The sequence below is a fragment of the Prionailurus bengalensis genome, chromosome F2, assembly GCF_016509475.1.
Source record: "Prionailurus bengalensis isolate Pbe53 chromosome F2, Fcat_Pben_1.1_paternal_pri, whole genome shotgun sequence".
NCBI classification, from domain to species: domain Eukaryota; kingdom Metazoa; phylum Chordata; class Mammalia; order Carnivora; family Felidae; genus Prionailurus; species Prionailurus bengalensis.
The window spans coordinates 54,432,324-54,449,532 of NC_057353.1; the positions used below are offsets into that span (position 1 = coordinate 54,432,324).

The following is a 17,209-nucleotide window of genomic DNA, read 5'->3' on the forward strand; positions in this document are numbered from 1 at the left end:
CACAATTCCTTTAGCTACTCTTGGTTTGCAACCTTTGAATAGAATTATAAGCCTATTTTCCTATCATGGCCACTGACCAACTGAGGAGGGATCAAACATCTTTTAGTGGCATTTTTTTTTTTTTTTTTAGTGGCATGATCTACTTACCTTGGGGAATACTAGGCAGGCTGGATTTATTAAGTAAAATGAATATTATACAATCTCTTACTACACAGAGAAGAATTCTAAATTATTTACTTCATCTAAAGGGTATGTTTTGTCTTACAGTATACTATTATTTGCAGTTAGTATCATCAGACTAGTTAATCTTGATTTTAAAACTTCCAGAAACTTGGTTTTGAGTATATTTAAAGCATCCAAAGCTTATTTCAAGAATAACTTGTTCACTTTTTATGGGAAGATCTACAAACTACTGAAATATATGCATTATAGGAAAGTATAAAATTGAAAGTGATGGGCCTACAGTTAGAATTATAGATAAAATATAATTTATTTGACAATACAATGACAAACAGAATAATGAATTTTGCATTTCTTATTTTTGAAATGGTGCAAGATTTTAGAAATTTGTCTCTAAATTAAATATGCTAGATTAACACAGAGTCAGGTTTTTTTAATAGCTATTCACAAATTTCTCAGGCATAAAATTGTTTAAATGCTTTATGATTTCCATGAAGATCACTCTAAAGTTGCCGTGTTTTCCCCATTAATGTTGCTCATTTCGTTTAATTTGGGATGACTATAATATTTAAGGCAGAATGTATACAAGATGCCTAGAATGGTAATAAAGGATATTTGCAATTACTAAGGTCTTTCTAAGTGCCAACCCCTGTGTAGGTGGCTTGAAATATATTTTACTCATTATAATAATTGTGAAATAAGTACTATTATTATCATCATATTTATAGAATAAGATAGGGGCTAAGTATCTTACCCAGAGTCATCTCAAAGAACATAAAAGGAAATGAGGTAAGTTCTACAGGAAAGGTATAAATTATTGATGCATCATTTCTTTTTATTAACACTGGAGAAAGTTCTCTTTGAATATGGCATACAGTACAGCATAGCTCGTTTTGTGCTTCACAGATGCAGCTTTTTTTGTTTTTACAACTCAAAGTTTGTGGCAACCCTGTGCTGAGCAAGTCTATTGGCACCATTTTTCCAACAGCATTTGCTCAGTGTCTCTTAGTCACCTTTTGGTAATTCTTAACATGTCAAACTTTTTTATTATTACTGTATTTGTTATCATCATCTGTGATTGGTGATCTTTGATGTTAACTATTGTAATTGTTCTGGGGTGCCACAAACCTCACCCATACAAGATGAACTTAATTAATAGGAAGGCATCTTAAAGGCTGAGAAAGGCCAAAAGCTAGGCCTCTTGCCCCAAATGGTTAGCCAAGTTGTGAATGCAAAGGAAAAGTTCTTGAAGGAAATTAAAAGTGGTACTCAAGTGAACATACCAGTGATAAGAAAGCAAAGCAACCTTAACTGATAGAAAGTTTTAGTGGTATGGATAGAAGATGAAACCGGCCTCAGCATTCCCTGAAGCCAAAGCCTAGGGAGACTCTTAACTCTCTGCAATTCTTTGAAGGCTGAGAGAGGTAAAGAAGCTGTAGAAGAAAAGTCTGAAGGTAGCAGAGCTTGGTTCATGAGGTTGTTTCATAGGTACCTTAGTCGTCTGTGTGTTTTCTTTAGAAAAATGTCTGTTCAGGTCCTCTGCCCAGTTTTTAAAACATTAGTTTTTTGGTGTTGGGTTCTAGGAGCTCTTTATATATTTTGGATATCAATCCCTTATTGGATATATCATTTACAAATATCTTCTCCAACTCAGTAAGTGACCTTTCATTTCGCTGATGATTTCCTTTGCCATGCAAAAGATTTTTAGTTTGATGTACTCCCAATTGTTTACTTTTGCTATTGTTTCTCTTGCCTGAGGAGACAGATTGAGGAAAATATTGCTAAGGCTGATACATAAGCCTTTACTGCCTATGTTTTCTTTTGGGAGTTATTGGCTTCAGATCTTCTATTTACATGTTTAATTCATTTTGAGTTTTTTGTGTATGGTGTAAAAAAAATGGTCTAGTTTCATTCTTTTACAATGTAGTTTTCCCAGCACCATTTATTAATTTTCCCCATTGTATAGAGAATATACATATTCCCTATTTGTCATATAATTTGTCATGTATTAATTGACAAGATCAGCTTGGGCTTATTTCTGGACTCTCTATTCTGTTCTACTAATTTATGTATCTATTTTTGTGCCAGTACCATACTGTTTTGATTACTATGGCTTTGTGTAGTATAGTTTGAAATCTGGGATTGTGACACCTCTAGCTTTGTTCTTTCTCAAGAATACCTTGGCTATTAGTAGTATTTTGTGAATCATACAAATTTCAGGATTTTTTTGTTCTAGTTCTGTAAGAAAAATGCTATTGGTACTTTGATAGGCATTTCACTGAATATCTAGATTACTTTGAGTATTATGGACATTTTAACAATCTAAATTCTTCCAATCTATAAGCATGGTGTATATTTCCATTTCTTTGTGTTTTCTTCAATTTCTTTCATCAGTGTTCTATAGTTTTTAGAGTACAGGTCTTTCACCTCTTTAGTTACATTTATTCCTAGGTATTTTATTATTTTGGTGAGAGTTTTACCTTTTTTTTAATTGAAGTACAGTTTAACATCTAATGTTCTATTAGCTTGAGGTGAACAACATAGTGACTTAACAAGTCTTTATGTTATGCTATGTCTACCACAAGTGTGGCTACCATCTGTCACCATACAGTGTTACTACAATAGCATGGACTATATTCCTTATACCTGTACCTTCCATCCCCATGATTTATTCTTTTCATAACTAGACCTGTTTCTTCTACTCCCTTTCACCTATTTTGGCCACCCCTCCCCTTTTCACCAGTTTGTTCTCTGTATTTACAGATCTTGTTTTGCTTTTTACTTATTATATATTATATATTCTACATATAAACGAAATCGTATGGTATTTGTTTTTCTCTGTCTGACTTACTTCACATACCCTCTACCAATGTCCATCCACATTGTCAAAAAATGGCCAAATTTCATCCTTTTTCTAAGATTTTTTTAAGTTTATTTAGAGAAAGAGCAAGCAAGGGAGTGGTGGCAGAGAGAAGGGGAGAGCGAGAATCCCAAGCAGGCTCCACACTGTCAGTGCAGAGCCTGATGCAGGACTTGAATTCATGAACCATGAAATCATGACCTGAGACAAGGTTGGATGCTCAACTGAGCCACCTAGGCACCTTTTTAAAAATTTTTATTTTAGAGAGAGACCACAAGTGGGGAAAGAGGGGAAAAGGGAGAGGAAGAGAATCTTAAGCAGACTACATGTTCAGCACGCAGTTCAATTTCACAATCTTGGAATCATGACCTGAACTGAAATCAAGAGGTAGATGCTCAACCAACTGAGCCACTCAGGTACCCCCAAGATTTCAAGATTTCACCCTTTTTTATAGCTGAGAAATATTCCAGTGTGTGTGTGTGTGTGTGTGTGTGTATTCACATACCACATCTTCTTTGTCCATTCTTCTATCGATGGACACTTGGGTTGCTTTCGTATCTTGGCTATTGTAAAAAATAATGCAATGAACCTAGAGGTGCATTTATCTTTTTGAATTAGTGTTTTTGCTTTCTCTGGGTAAATATCAGTAGTGGAATTACTAACTTTTACTTCTTCCTTATCAATTTGGATGACTTTTTCTTTCTTTTTCTTGTCTGACTGCTGCAGCTAGAATTCTCAGTACTATGCTGAATAAAAGTGGCAAGAGTGGGCATCCTTGTCTTATTCCTGATCTTAAAGGAAAATTTTCAGTTTGAGTATGTTAGCTGTGGCCCTGTCATATATGACATTTACTCTGTTATGTTCCCTCTATACCAAACTTCATTGAAATTTTTTATCATGAATGGATGCTAAATTTTGTCAACAGCTTTTTCTGCATCTATTAAGATGATCTTAGCATTTTTATTCATTTTGTTGATATGGTTTATCTCATGTTGACAGATTTGTAGATAATAAGTCATTCTTGCATTTCTGGAATAAATCCCACTTGATCATAGTGAATGATCCTTTTAAGGTATTGTTCAATTTGATTTGCTAATATTTTGTTGAGGATTTTTGCATCTTTATTCATCAGAGATATTGGTCTAATTTTCTTTAAGTGTCTTTGCCTGGTTTTGGTATCAGGGTAATGTTAGCCTTATGGAATGCAATTTGTAAACATTCCTTCCTCTTCTATAATTTGGAAGTTTGCAAAGAGTAAGTATTACTTTTTCTTTAAATTTTTGGTAGATTTTACCTTTTGAAGCCATCCATTCCTGGACTTTGGTTTTGGGGGAGTTTTTTGATTAATGATTCAATTTCACTACTAGTTATTAGTCTGTTCAGATTTTTTTCTTTCTGATTCAATCTTGGAAGATTGTATATTTCTAAGAATTTACCCATTTGCTAGGTTATTCAATTTGTTGGCAAATAATTTTTTGCCATCGTCTCAGTCCTTTCTATTTCTGTGGTGTCAGTTTTAACTTCTCTTTAATTTCAGATTATTTATTTGAGTCCTCTTTTTTTTCCTTGATGATTTTGGCTAAAGGTTTATCAATTTTATCTTTTCAAAGAACGAGCTTTTTGTTTCATTGGTCTTTTTTTTATTCTCTATTTTAATTGTTTCTGCTCTATTCTTTATTACTTTCCTTCTACTAACTTTGGGCTTTTTCTTTTTCTTGTTCTTTTAGTTGTAAGGTGAGATTGTTTGATATTTTTCTTGTTTCCTGAGATAGGCCTGTATCACTATAAACATCTCCCTTAGAACGGCTTTTCCTGCATCCCAAAGATTTTGAACCTTTGTGTTTCTATTTTCATTTCACACAAAGTACTTATTAATTCAAAGGGGAAGATGATAACTTGGGAGCAGGGAAACCAGGTGAATACCATCCGATTAAATTTCATGCCATAATAGTACGGAAAATTGCCATGAAGTTCTCCTTCATGTTAGACACTAAAAAGGAAATGTCATTTATGTGGTATTCCTGGCAAAAATGTAGCCAGTGAATCTGACCTTGAGGAAATATTGGAGACAGTCCATAAAAGGTACAAAATAAAGTCAACAACATAAAGACTGGGTAACTGGATGTTCCAAATTAAAGGAAACTAAAGAGACATCACAACTAAGTGCAATAGGTTTCCAAATCAGGGAAAAAAAATTGCTATGAACTATGTTAGATAAAAGTATTATATCAAAGTTAAATTTCCTGACTTGTATTGTGCTTATATAAGAAAATGCCTTCATCTTTAGTGCACATGTGAGATATTAGGGATGAAGGGACATGGCATGTGCAACTGTTCCTAAATATTTTAGCAAAACGGAGGTAGAAAAACAAAGAAAAAATAAATGTGACAAAATGTTAATAAGTGCTAAAATCTAAGTGAAGGATATTTTTATGGGCTAAGCTATATCCCTCCCAAAGTCATATGTTTAAGTCCTAACCCCACAGTACCTCAGAATGTGACGTATTTGGAGACAGAACCTTTAAAAGGGTAGTTAAACTGAGTCATTAGGGTGCATCTTAATCCAATATGACTGGTGTTATAAGACATTAGGAAACAAACACATGCAGGGGGAGGACCATGTGAAGACTAAGGAAGACAGCTATCTACAAGCCAAGGAGAGAGGCTTCAGAACAATCTAAACACGCTAACACCAAGATCTCTGACTTCTAGCCTCCAGAATTGAGACTATAAATTTCCATTGTTTAAGTTACCCAGTCTGTGGTACTTTGTTATGGCAGCCATAGTAGCAAAATTGTATAGCTTAAATTTTTTTGCACTATATCAAATTTGACCAAGTATTAGAAATTGATACCCCAGGGAACGTAAGAACGTAAAGGGATCCTGAGACCAAAAAGCTTGAGAACCATAGGCTTAGATACTTTTTATCTAATAGTATTTCCTTTCTAAATGTATTTCTAAATACATTCTTTCTAAATGTATTTCCTTCCTCTGAACTTCTGATCTCATCCTTAATATCTTTTGGAAAGAATTAGTGTATCAGATACATGCCTTTTGTACTAGCTTTCATAATGACATTAACTTAAAAGAATAATTTCCTCTTTGCAACTCCTCTGCTTCCAGTCTTGATGGCTTTATTTATCTATAAGTTGCAAATACTTTTTTCAGCTATTTTAATTTTCTGTTTTAAGCAGTATATGATGAATACCATCTCAACTGATCTTAGAAACTCACTGTAATTTAATTTTTAAAAATATCCTATCACCTTTTGATTGCTCAAGCCTGTTTAATTTGATCACTACAGATTACTACAAACCACATATGTAATTTTGAATTTTCTAGTAGTCACATTAAAAATAAAAACAGGAAAAAGGAGTCTTAGTAATATATTTATTTAACCAAACATATAAAAACTATTATCTCATAAAAATTCATATAAAAGTGTTAACGTATTTTATATTTTTTATTATAAGACTGCAAAATCTGGTTGTGTATTTCACACTCATAGTACATCTCAATTCAGACAAACTACAATTTCAAATGCTCAATAACTACTAGGTGGCCAGGGGCTAATATTTTGTATAGTACAGATCTAGAGAGAAGCAAAAATAACTCATCAACTGTATTTGAATTCTGACTTGAGTTTTACTCAAGTGACCACATCTTATTACTTTCCTTTCTCAAATTTAAAATTTAGTATTTCTCTTTTATTGTGCTGCTGCATATATTCATTCACTATTTTATTTTCAAAATGCTAAATTCTAACCCTGATTCCCATTTCTTTCAGGGAACTTCTATTTTGAAAAATCTGTCATTTACAATATAGAGTTCTGACCTTTTTCTTACAGTATTGTTTCCTAAAACTATAAGGACATATACTGACCTTTCCATGTACAGCCAAAGTCATGAAAAATGAAATCAAGAGAGAACTTGGAGTAAACACTGCAGAAAGAAGTACAAATTGTTGATAAAGTACTATTTGATTCCTAGAATGGATGTAGCAGTGAACATCTGAAATATTATAGCCTCCTTTGTTTCCTTCTTCCAATGACAAGCCAACTGGTACCCCCCTGGGTATACCAAGAAAATACACATTTGACCAGGTAGACCTTGATTTTGATACAATACACTCACAAGCCAATTCTGCCTTTACAAAGATGTACTTATTAATTCGTTGGAGCTATTCCATTTATACCCATTCCACTTATACACAAACAGCAATGTTTATACATTTTTACTTCAGACAATCTTTGCATATTTATGCAAAATGTCTAATAACAGAAAACTGTAAAAAGAAACTTTGGTCTCTGGTCTCAAAGACCAAACTTTGGTCTCAAATTTAACCCAACTGAGACGAAGACAAGATATTTAGGAGATTCAGTTCAAGATGGCAACGTAGAAAGATCCTGAACTCACCTCCTCACATGGACACACTGAATCTATAGCTATGTATGGAACAATCTCCTCTGGGACAAAAACCCATACCAAAGCAGGCAGGCATAATCTCACCATAAACCGTACCCCTGTTATGGTCACCTATAATCAGGAGGGAACCTGAAACACTGAGTTACTCCCTGAGGAATGACGGGTTTAACCCCACATCAGGCACCCCACCTTTTGAGACCTGCACTTGAGAGATGAGCCTCCAAAACTTCGATGTTTGAAAGCCAAGGAGCTTGAATTGAGAAACTGTTAGTAAAGGGCCATGGGGCACAGACTCACCAGTCACAGAGGCAGCTGACTGCAAAGTACCCAGATTTTCTGTAAAAGAGGCTCATTTTAACACTCATCTAGAGACACACTGTAATATTCTCAAGGGACAGACACCAGCGGGTATCAACTTTACATTCTCCATCTGCCTCACTCCAGAGCACTGGTACCTCTCAGAAAGGAGTTGTACCCCCATCTGGTGCCCCAATTTTTGTGGCTCCCATCCAGGGGAGACCTCTAGGGCACCTGGCTCTGGCAGCTAGTGGGGGTTTATACCTGCAGGTCCCATAAGCCCATACAGGACAAAGAGTTAACTGGCTACCATCCCCAAGGCCAAAGCACAGAGGCAAAAAACTGCAGTATCCAGTCTTTCTGTAAAAAAGGCCCATTAGCTTATCTTCACTGCTGCAGACCAAGGGGGCAGGTTTCTCATTAAACACATCTAAGAGCTGGTTATAACTCTCTAGAGACCTCAGAAGGTGGGTGCTATCTTTGCACTCTCCTTCTGCTGTGCTCCAGGGCACAGCATTTCCAGAAGAAAGCTTGCCCACACATCTCACACCCCAGTTCTTAATCTGGTGGTCTCAGTTTTTATGGCTGCTAGCCAGTGGATGTCCCCCCTAATTGCCTATCCAGTGGAGCTTTTATTTCCAGGTCCCACCTGACACTAAAAACTGGAGATACAGTTCTTGGCCAGCTACCACCATAAGGGCATTGCACTAACAGAATGAAACGTAACCCAAGTCTTTCTGTGAAAAAGGCTTATTTGCTTGGCCTGGAACCTCAGCCCCAGACTTTAATTTAATATACAGGGGCTTACTGAGATACTCTTGGAGACGGAGACCAGCGGGCATTATTGCACTATCCCTCTGCATTCTTCCAGAGTGCCAGGATCCCCCGGAAAGATACTTGTACACTTTCTTGGCACCCTGATTTTTATGGCTGCCACCCAGGGGACACCTCTAGTTTACCTGGTTCTGGCAGACAGTGGGACTTCTGGTTATGACTATATATTTTGCATACCTTAAAAGCTGTTGCCTGAGGCTTCCAATCAGTCTGAATGTAGTTGCTGACTGAGATCCTCCCCTTAGGGACACTGACAGTTCTTGGTACACCCCTAAATGCTAGGAGCCACTAAAAGTAAAATAGGCTGCTTGGAATATCAAAAAAGTTTGAGAGAAAACCAAGAGGTAGGGAAGAGCTGAACAATAAGGTTCACTTCCTACAAGAGACCATTCCTTCAAGACCTGGAAAGTTGGCTGTTTTACCTAAGGCAGAGAAACCAATACAGAGTGAGGAAAATGAAGAAACAGGAATATGTTGCAAAGAGGAAAGAACAAGATAAGACCTCAGAAAGAGATCTTAATGAAATGGAGGTAAGTGGTTTGTTCACCCAATGAAGAGATCAAAACAGCAGTCATAAAGATATTCACTAAGCACAGAAGTATGGATAAACAAAGGGAAAACCTGGGGAAGGAAGGGAAGGTTCAGGAAGCCCAGAAGGTTGGGCTCCAGAAAGTTTGAAGTAATATCAGCTCAAAAAGACCTACACCAAGACATGTCATGTTTAAAATGTCAAAAGTTAAAGACAAGGATAGAATCTTGAAAGCAGGAAAAGAAAAACAACTTGTTATGTATAAGGGACCGCCACCACCCCACCACAACTATCAGCAGTTTTTTTCAGCAGAAACTTTGCAGGCCAGAAAGCTGTAGCATGATACACTCAAAGTGCTGAAGGAAAAAACACCTCCAACCAAGAATACTCTACCTGGCAAAGATATCATTCAGAATGGCAGGAGAAACAGTTTTCCAGAGAAGCAAAAGGTGAAGGAATTCATCAGTCCTAGACTGGCCCTATAAGAAATGTCAAGGGACTTCTTTAAGCTGAACAAAAAGGATGCCAAATAGTAACAGAAAACCATATGGAAATATAAACCTCACTGGTAAAGGTAAATGCACAATAACTTTCAAAATCTAATGTGAAGATAGCAAGTTAATCACCTAGAAAGGTAGCATAAAAGTTAAATGACAAACGTTGCAAAAACGCAACTACAGTAATTATGGGATACACAAGATAAAAAAATATAAATTGTGACATCAAACACATAAAATGTTTCAGGGAGTAAAAATGTATAGCTTTAAAATGCATTCAGACTTAAGCTGTAATCAACATAAAACAAATGGTTATAAATCTAAGCTTTTAAATATAAACCTCATTGGGGCACCTGGGTGGCTCAGTTGGTTAGGTGTCTGACTCTTGATTTTGGCTCAGTTCATGATCTCAGCACACAGCATCTCCTTGGGATTCTCTCTCTGCCCCTCCCCTGCTCGTGCACATGCTCTCTCCCTCTCAAAATAAATAAATAAACAACAACAAAAAAATAAATGTAAACCTCATGATAACCATTAAGCAAAAACCTACAGTAGATACATAAAAGATAAAGGAGTTTAAGCATACCACTATAGAAAATCATCAAATCACAAAGGAAGACAGAGAAGGAATAGAAAAACTACAAAACAGCCAGAAAATTAGGTAGCAAAATGGCAATAATTACACACCTATCGATAATTAATCTGAATGTAAATAGATTAAATTCTCAATACATAGAGTGACTGAAAGAAAAAAATAAGACCCATCTATATGCTGCCTAGAAGAGACTCCCTTCAGAAGTAAAGACACACAAAGTTGAAAGTGAAGAGACCGCAAAAGATATTCCATTCAGTGGAAACCAAAAGAAAGCTGGGGTAAGCTATACTTACATCAGACAACAGACTTGAAGGCAAAGAATGTAATAAGAGGCAAATCATTAAATAATGATAAAAAGGTCACTCTAACAAGAGAATATAACATTTGTAAATATTTACGACACCAACACAGGAGCACCTAAATATATAAATTTGCTTTACTGCAGGTAAACTGCAGGGATGAGGTTTACTGCAGGGATGCAAGGAGGGTTTAATATCTGAAAATTAATGAGATATTCCACATTAACAAAATTAAGAATAAAAATTGAGGGGCGCCTGGGTGGCACAGTCGGTTAAGCGTCCGACTTCAGCCAGGTCACGATCTCGTGGTCCGTGAGTTCGAGCCCCGCGTCGGGCTCTGGGCTGATGGCTCAGAGCCTGGAGCCTGTTTCCGATTCTGTGTCTCCCTCTCTCTCTGCCCCTCCCCCGTTCATGCTCTGTCTCTCTCTGTCCCAAAAATAAATAAACGTTGAAAAAAAATTTAAAAAAAAAAAAAAAAGAATAAAAATTGTATGATCATGTCAATACATGCAGAAAAAAGCATTTGAAAAAATTCAACATTTACAAAAACTCTCAAAAAGTGCGTACAGAGGGAATATAACATAATAAATGCCATATATGACAAGCCCACAGCTAATATCAAACTCAACAGTGAAAAGCTAAAAGCTTTTCCTCTAAGATCATCAACAAGAAAAGGATGCCCACTCTTACCACTTTTATTCAACATAGTATTGGAAGTCCTAAGCAGGGCAATTAGGTAGGAAAAAGAAATAAAAAGGCATCCAAATCAGAAAGGAAGAAGTAAAACTATCACTATTTGCAGATGATGTGACATTATATAGAAAACCCTAAAGACTCTACTAAAAAAATGATTACAATCAATAAATTCAGTAAAGTTGCAGGATATAAAGGTAATACACAAAATGCTGTTATGTTTCTATATATCAGTTACATATGTACAGTATACATACATACTGCTGGAAAGAGAAATCAACAAAACAATCTCATTAACAATTTCATCAAAAAGAATAAAATAGGGATAAATTTAACCAAGGAGGTGAATAACTTCTAAACTGAAAACTGTTAAAACTCTAATGAAAGAAACTGAAGACAAAAATAAATGGGAAGATATTCCACATTTATTTATTGGAAAAAATTGTTAAAATGTCCATATTACCAAAGCAATCTACAGAGTCAATAAAGCTATCAAAATTCTAAATGGCACTTTTCCAAGAAACAGAACAAAATCCAAAAATTTGTGTGGAACCAGAAAATATCCCAAATAGCCAAAGCAATCTTAAAAAACGTTTCCTGGGGCGCCTGGGTGGCGCAGTCGGTTAAGCGTCCGACTTCAGCCAGGTCACAATCTCATGGTCCGTGAGTTCGAGCCCCGCGTCAGGCTCTGGGCTGATGGCTCAGAGCCTGGAGCCTGTTTCCGATTCTGTGTCTCCCTCTCTCTCTGCCCCTCCCCCGTTCATGCTCTGTCTCTCTCTGTCCCAAAAATAAATAAACGTTGAAAAAAAAAATTAAAAAAAAAAACAAAAACGTTTCCTAAGTTCAAACTATACTACAAAGCTATAGTAATCAAAATAGTATAGTACTGGTATAAAAATAGACACAGAGTCCTGGGGCATCTGGGTGGCTCAGTTAAGCATATGACTTTTGATTTTGGCTCAGGTCATAATCTCATTGTTTGTGGGATCGAGCCCTGCATAGTACAGAGCCCGCTTCGGATTCTCTCTCTCCCTCTCTCTCTCTGCCCCTCCCCTGCTCATTCTCTCCCCCCCCCCCCAAATAAGTAAATATTTAAAAAAGTAAAAAATAAGAAATAGACACAGAGTCCAAAGGAACAGAGAGCCCAGAAGTAAACCTATCCATACATGGTCAATTTATGATAAAGGAGCCAAGAATATACAATGGGGGAAAAGACAGTCTTTTCAACAAATGGTTTTGGGAAAACTGGATAGCCACATGCAAAAAACAAAACTGGACCACTATCTTTACATCATACACAAAAACGTACTCAAATGGATTAAAAAGTTGAACATAAGGCCTGAAATTCCTAGAATAAAACAGAGCCCGTGAACTTCTTGACCTCAGTCTTGGCAATGGTATTCTGAAGCAAAAGCAACAGAAGCTAAAGTAACAAGTGGGACTATTTCAAACTAAAAATCTTAACAGCAAAGGAAATGGTCAACAAAATGAAAACACAACCTACTGAATGGGAAAAAAAATATTTGTAAATTATGTATCTGGATAAGGGGTTAACATCCAAAATTTATAAAGAACTCCTGTAACTAAATAGCAAAAAATAATGCAATTAAAAAAAATGATTAGAGAAACTAAACAGACCTTTTTCCAAAGAAGACCTAAATATGGTCAACTTGTACATATATGAAAAGGTGCTCAACAACAGTAAGCATCAAGAAACGTAAATCAGGGGTTCCTGGGTGGCTCAGCTGGTTAAGCGTACAACTCTTGATTTCGGGTCAGGTCATGATTTCATGGTCATGAGACCGAGCCCCATGTTGGGCTCCATGATGGGCACGAAACCTGCTTAAGATTCTCTCTCCCTTCCTCTACGTCTCATATCTGATGGTGGCTGGGGGATGGATTAAGGGTGTCAAAGGCATAATCTTCCATTTATTATAAATAAGTATAGGGGATTATAATTTATAGCATGATGACTATTAGTTAATACTGTACTTAATATATGAAATTGTTAACAGAGTAGACCTTAAACGTTCTCATTATATGAGAAAGAATTTATAGGTATGTATGGTGAGAAAATTTAACTAGACTTACTATGTGGTCATCTTGCAATATATACAAACAGCAAATCATTGGTGTCATCTTGCAATATATACAAACAGCAAATCATCGGAGTTAAACCAGCAATTAACACTGAACTGTGACTAAACAGTTTGAGTACGTGCAAAATGCTGGAAATGTTTTATCAAACATTGTCTCTAAAAACTATGGTACAATGAGGGATTATATGTACATTTCTTAACTTTCTGATGATAGAACCTACTTATAAGAGAAATCTATCATGCATGCTCTTTAGGAACACATTTTATGAAGAAGTAAGGTCACACAAGTCAGTCAGAAACACCAAAATAAATAAATGAAAAAATTCTTCACAAAAGAAATAGTCAAAGGTAATATCATGAAATAGTCAACAGTCAACAGCAAAAAAAACCAGACTAAAAATCCTGTATCTTGCACACCAATTAGTAAAGATCAAACATAAAAACGAAAGGACAGGTAAAGATGCAGTGAAATAGGTAATAACTGCAAACATTATTAATGAGAATATACAGTGGAAATCAACTTGTCAGAGTCTTAGTCCAGGACTCATTAATTTGACGTCTGTAACTCTATTAGATAAAACCCCTGAATACAGAAATGGCTTTACGTAAGAAGGGATTCTTAAAAAATAGCATATAAATAATGCAATTGGAAAAAATTTACTGAAGATACATACTATAATCTCTAGGACAACCACTACATATGCATACACACATGAACACCAACAATAACATTGTATAGTATTACCTAGCTGTTAACCCAGGTGAGAACATAAATATGTCATAATTTCAAATGAAAAAATGAGGTTATTATAAATTAGTTGTAACCACATATAAAAACCTAAACAGAAAAAAGCTTACCACAAGATATCAAATATGCAACAGTACCAAAATACGGCAACAGTGTTTCATTAGGGATGGTGATATAAACTGCCACTTCATGAAGTAATGAGTTTTAGATGATAGCCACCCAACCCCAAACACCAAATATTGTAAAACAGTCAACAGTAAAAAACAAACCAAAAACAAAAACAGACTAAAAATCCTGTATCTTGCACACCAATTCGTAAAGATCAAACAAAAAGTTCAAGGTTTTCTTGTCATTTACTTTGCTGTTCAGCTTTGCAATCAAGCCAGGTTTGCAAATTATATATGTGGCCAGTTAATTATTATCTCCTATAACTTGTACTTATTCATAAATTTTTAGAAATATGATGATCAAAAACTTACCACATGAGTAGTTTTTAATGTAATGCCATCGAATCTGCATAAACTGGAGCTCTCTTCAAAGAAAATATCACATTCTTCTAACTCTTGAGCATTACAAGGAGGTTTCTCTTTATCTGGATTTGGATTCTTAGGCCAGAAAACAAAATAAACAACCATCAACAATAAGAGAATGGGTTTCTTCATACTTAAAATATCAAGATTACAACAGTAATTAAAAACTAAATTTCAGACCCATGACTGATAAATCCTAATCAACAAAACCCAGAAATGACAGAATGATGAAATCACCACAAAGACATTAAAACAATTATTACAAAATCAAGGATGTACAGAAAAATACATATATGTTGAGAGAGGTATGGAAGATATAAAAAAAGAACCAAACTGAACTGTAAATATGAGAATATAATATCTGAAGTGGAAAGCAAAAAAAGATGGGATTGACAGCTAATTAGACACGGCAGAAGACCTGTGAGCTTGAAACACAGCAAGAGAGTCTATCTAAAATGAAACACAGAGAGGACAAAAAAACACAACTGCAATAACCTGTGGAACAAATATCAAATGGTGTAACACATGGGTAACTAGAAGAGGGCATGAAGAATGGAAAAACAAAATTGAAGAAATGGTCATTAAATGATGAAAACTGTAACTCTATAAATTGAAGAAGGTCAAAGAAACATCTAAAAAACCCACTGCAAATCACATTATAATGAAATTGCTGCAAACTAGTAATAAAGAGAATATCTTAAAAGTAGTGAGAAGAGGAAAAAACACATTATCAACAGAGGAACAAAGATACAAATGACAGCCAACTTCTCATCAGAAACTATGCAAGCCAGAAAACAATGGAGTATAACAGAAGTTCTGAAAGGGGGGAAAAATCCTATCAACATTGACTTATATACTTACCAAAAATATTAAAAAAGGAAGACAACCTAAGTATTTTTACAGCAAACAAAAGCTGAGAAAATTCACTCAGTAAACCTACACTACAAGAAATGCTAAAGGACACTCTTCAGCCAGGAAAAAAATGACAACAGATGGAAATATGAATCAACACAAAGAAATGTAGAACAGAGGAAATGTGTAATATGTGGGCCAATGTAAGACCCCCCCCCCATATTTTAATCTCTTTAAAAAAGAACTGACTGATTAAAGTTGAAATAATAATGTTATTGAGATTATAACATGTAAAAATAAAATGTCTGATGAGAATAACAGAAAGGATGAAGAAATGGAAATATATTGTGAAGCTCTTTAGTTACAGTGAAATGATGTAATAATTTTTGAAGAAAGATGGTGATGAGTTAAAGATGTACAGTGTAAACAATAGAACAACCACTAAATACACACATACACACTAATACAAAAACAAAGGTGGAGCTAATAATAAGCCAAAAGTAGAGATAAATGTAAGGTACTTTTAATATGTTCCATTGCTTAAATGCAAGAAGTACTCTCTGGCCTTATATCCCTCACAGAGTACAAGGATCACAAGGCTGAAGTGATAAATTGCACATATACATGCATTATGAATTATGTATACACATGTATGTAACAGAACCATAATTCTACAACTGACCAAATGTCCACACACCTCGTTTGCCAAAATGCAGTCATGTTATTGAAAACTTGATGAAATGACCTGAGAAAATCTCTGAAACTAAATCTCTGGAGTTATAGAAGTGATAGAAGATGAACCTTGTCCATGTCCACCTGGGATTTAGAGCCACCTAGTTTAGTCAGCCTAAATATCAATGGAAATAAGTCTGGTTGCTATGATTGGCTGGGAAGGCAATATCAGCAATTAGCTGGGGCCATTTTTTCAGCGATTCAAAATATATATGTCCAGTAGCATAGAGAAGGCACCCTCTGCACTCCTACCTCCTTTCCCTTTTCCATTAACTATATCTTAAAGACAAGAGGACAAAAATGAAAAGTTCAGGACTATCAGGGCACCTGGGTGGTTCAGTTAAGTATCCGACTTCAGCTCAGGTCATGATCGCACGGTTTTTGGGTTCAAGCCCTGTATTAGGCTCTGTGCTGACAGCTCAGAGCCTGGAGCCTGCTTCAGATTCTGTCTCTGTCTCTCTCTCCCCCTCCCCTGCTGTCTCTCAAAAATAAATAACATGTTAAAAAAAAAAAAAAGTTCAGTACTATCAAGGCAGCCAGAATTTAACAGGACAAGTTTACAGAGAAAGGGGAACAGCAGAGAAGAGAACCCAAGATTCTGCTACTTGTCTTTAGGCATTTACTGATTTTCAAGCTGTGCTGGAAAAGACAAGTGGAAAGAAGCAGGCAAGGGGCTCAAAAGCTGAGTGCTGATATTAATAAAGTGCTTGGGAGACAAAAATTAGAGATCAGAGCCCACACCGGAGAAGCCCTGGTAAACATCCTAGACTTTCAGTTGAGATTCATGAAAAGTTCTGCCCTAGTAGAAAGAACAAACAAGGAATAAATATCAGCCACATAAAATACTGAAAGACAGCACCAAATCAAATCATCCTTAATGGGATTAAGAAGACAGGCTGAAATTTTGGAGGAGGTAGGTCAAGTAGTGTTTGGAATAAAGTATATAGCATTAAATGCTTTCAACAGAAAAGTAGGTTAAAAAAAATCAATCATCTAAACTTTCACTTTTAAAAATAGAGCAAAATAAATCCAAAGTAAG

At 35.6% G+C, this 17,209-nt stretch overlaps 1 protein-coding gene across 1 annotated transcript in view; it reads right to left on the reverse strand.

Moving 5' to 3' along the window:
- The window catches only part of NUDCD1 (NudC domain containing 1), a 76,986-nt gene that overhangs the window by 12,394 nt on the left and 47,383 nt on the right, over nucleotides 1-17,209 (reverse strand). The window contains exon 8 of the mRNA XM_043601609.1: nucleotides 14,536-14,661. Coding sequence (XP_043457544.1) covers nucleotides 14,536-14,661 — 126 coding nt within the window. The remainder of the gene's footprint in view (nucleotides 1-14,535; nucleotides 14,662-17,209) is intronic.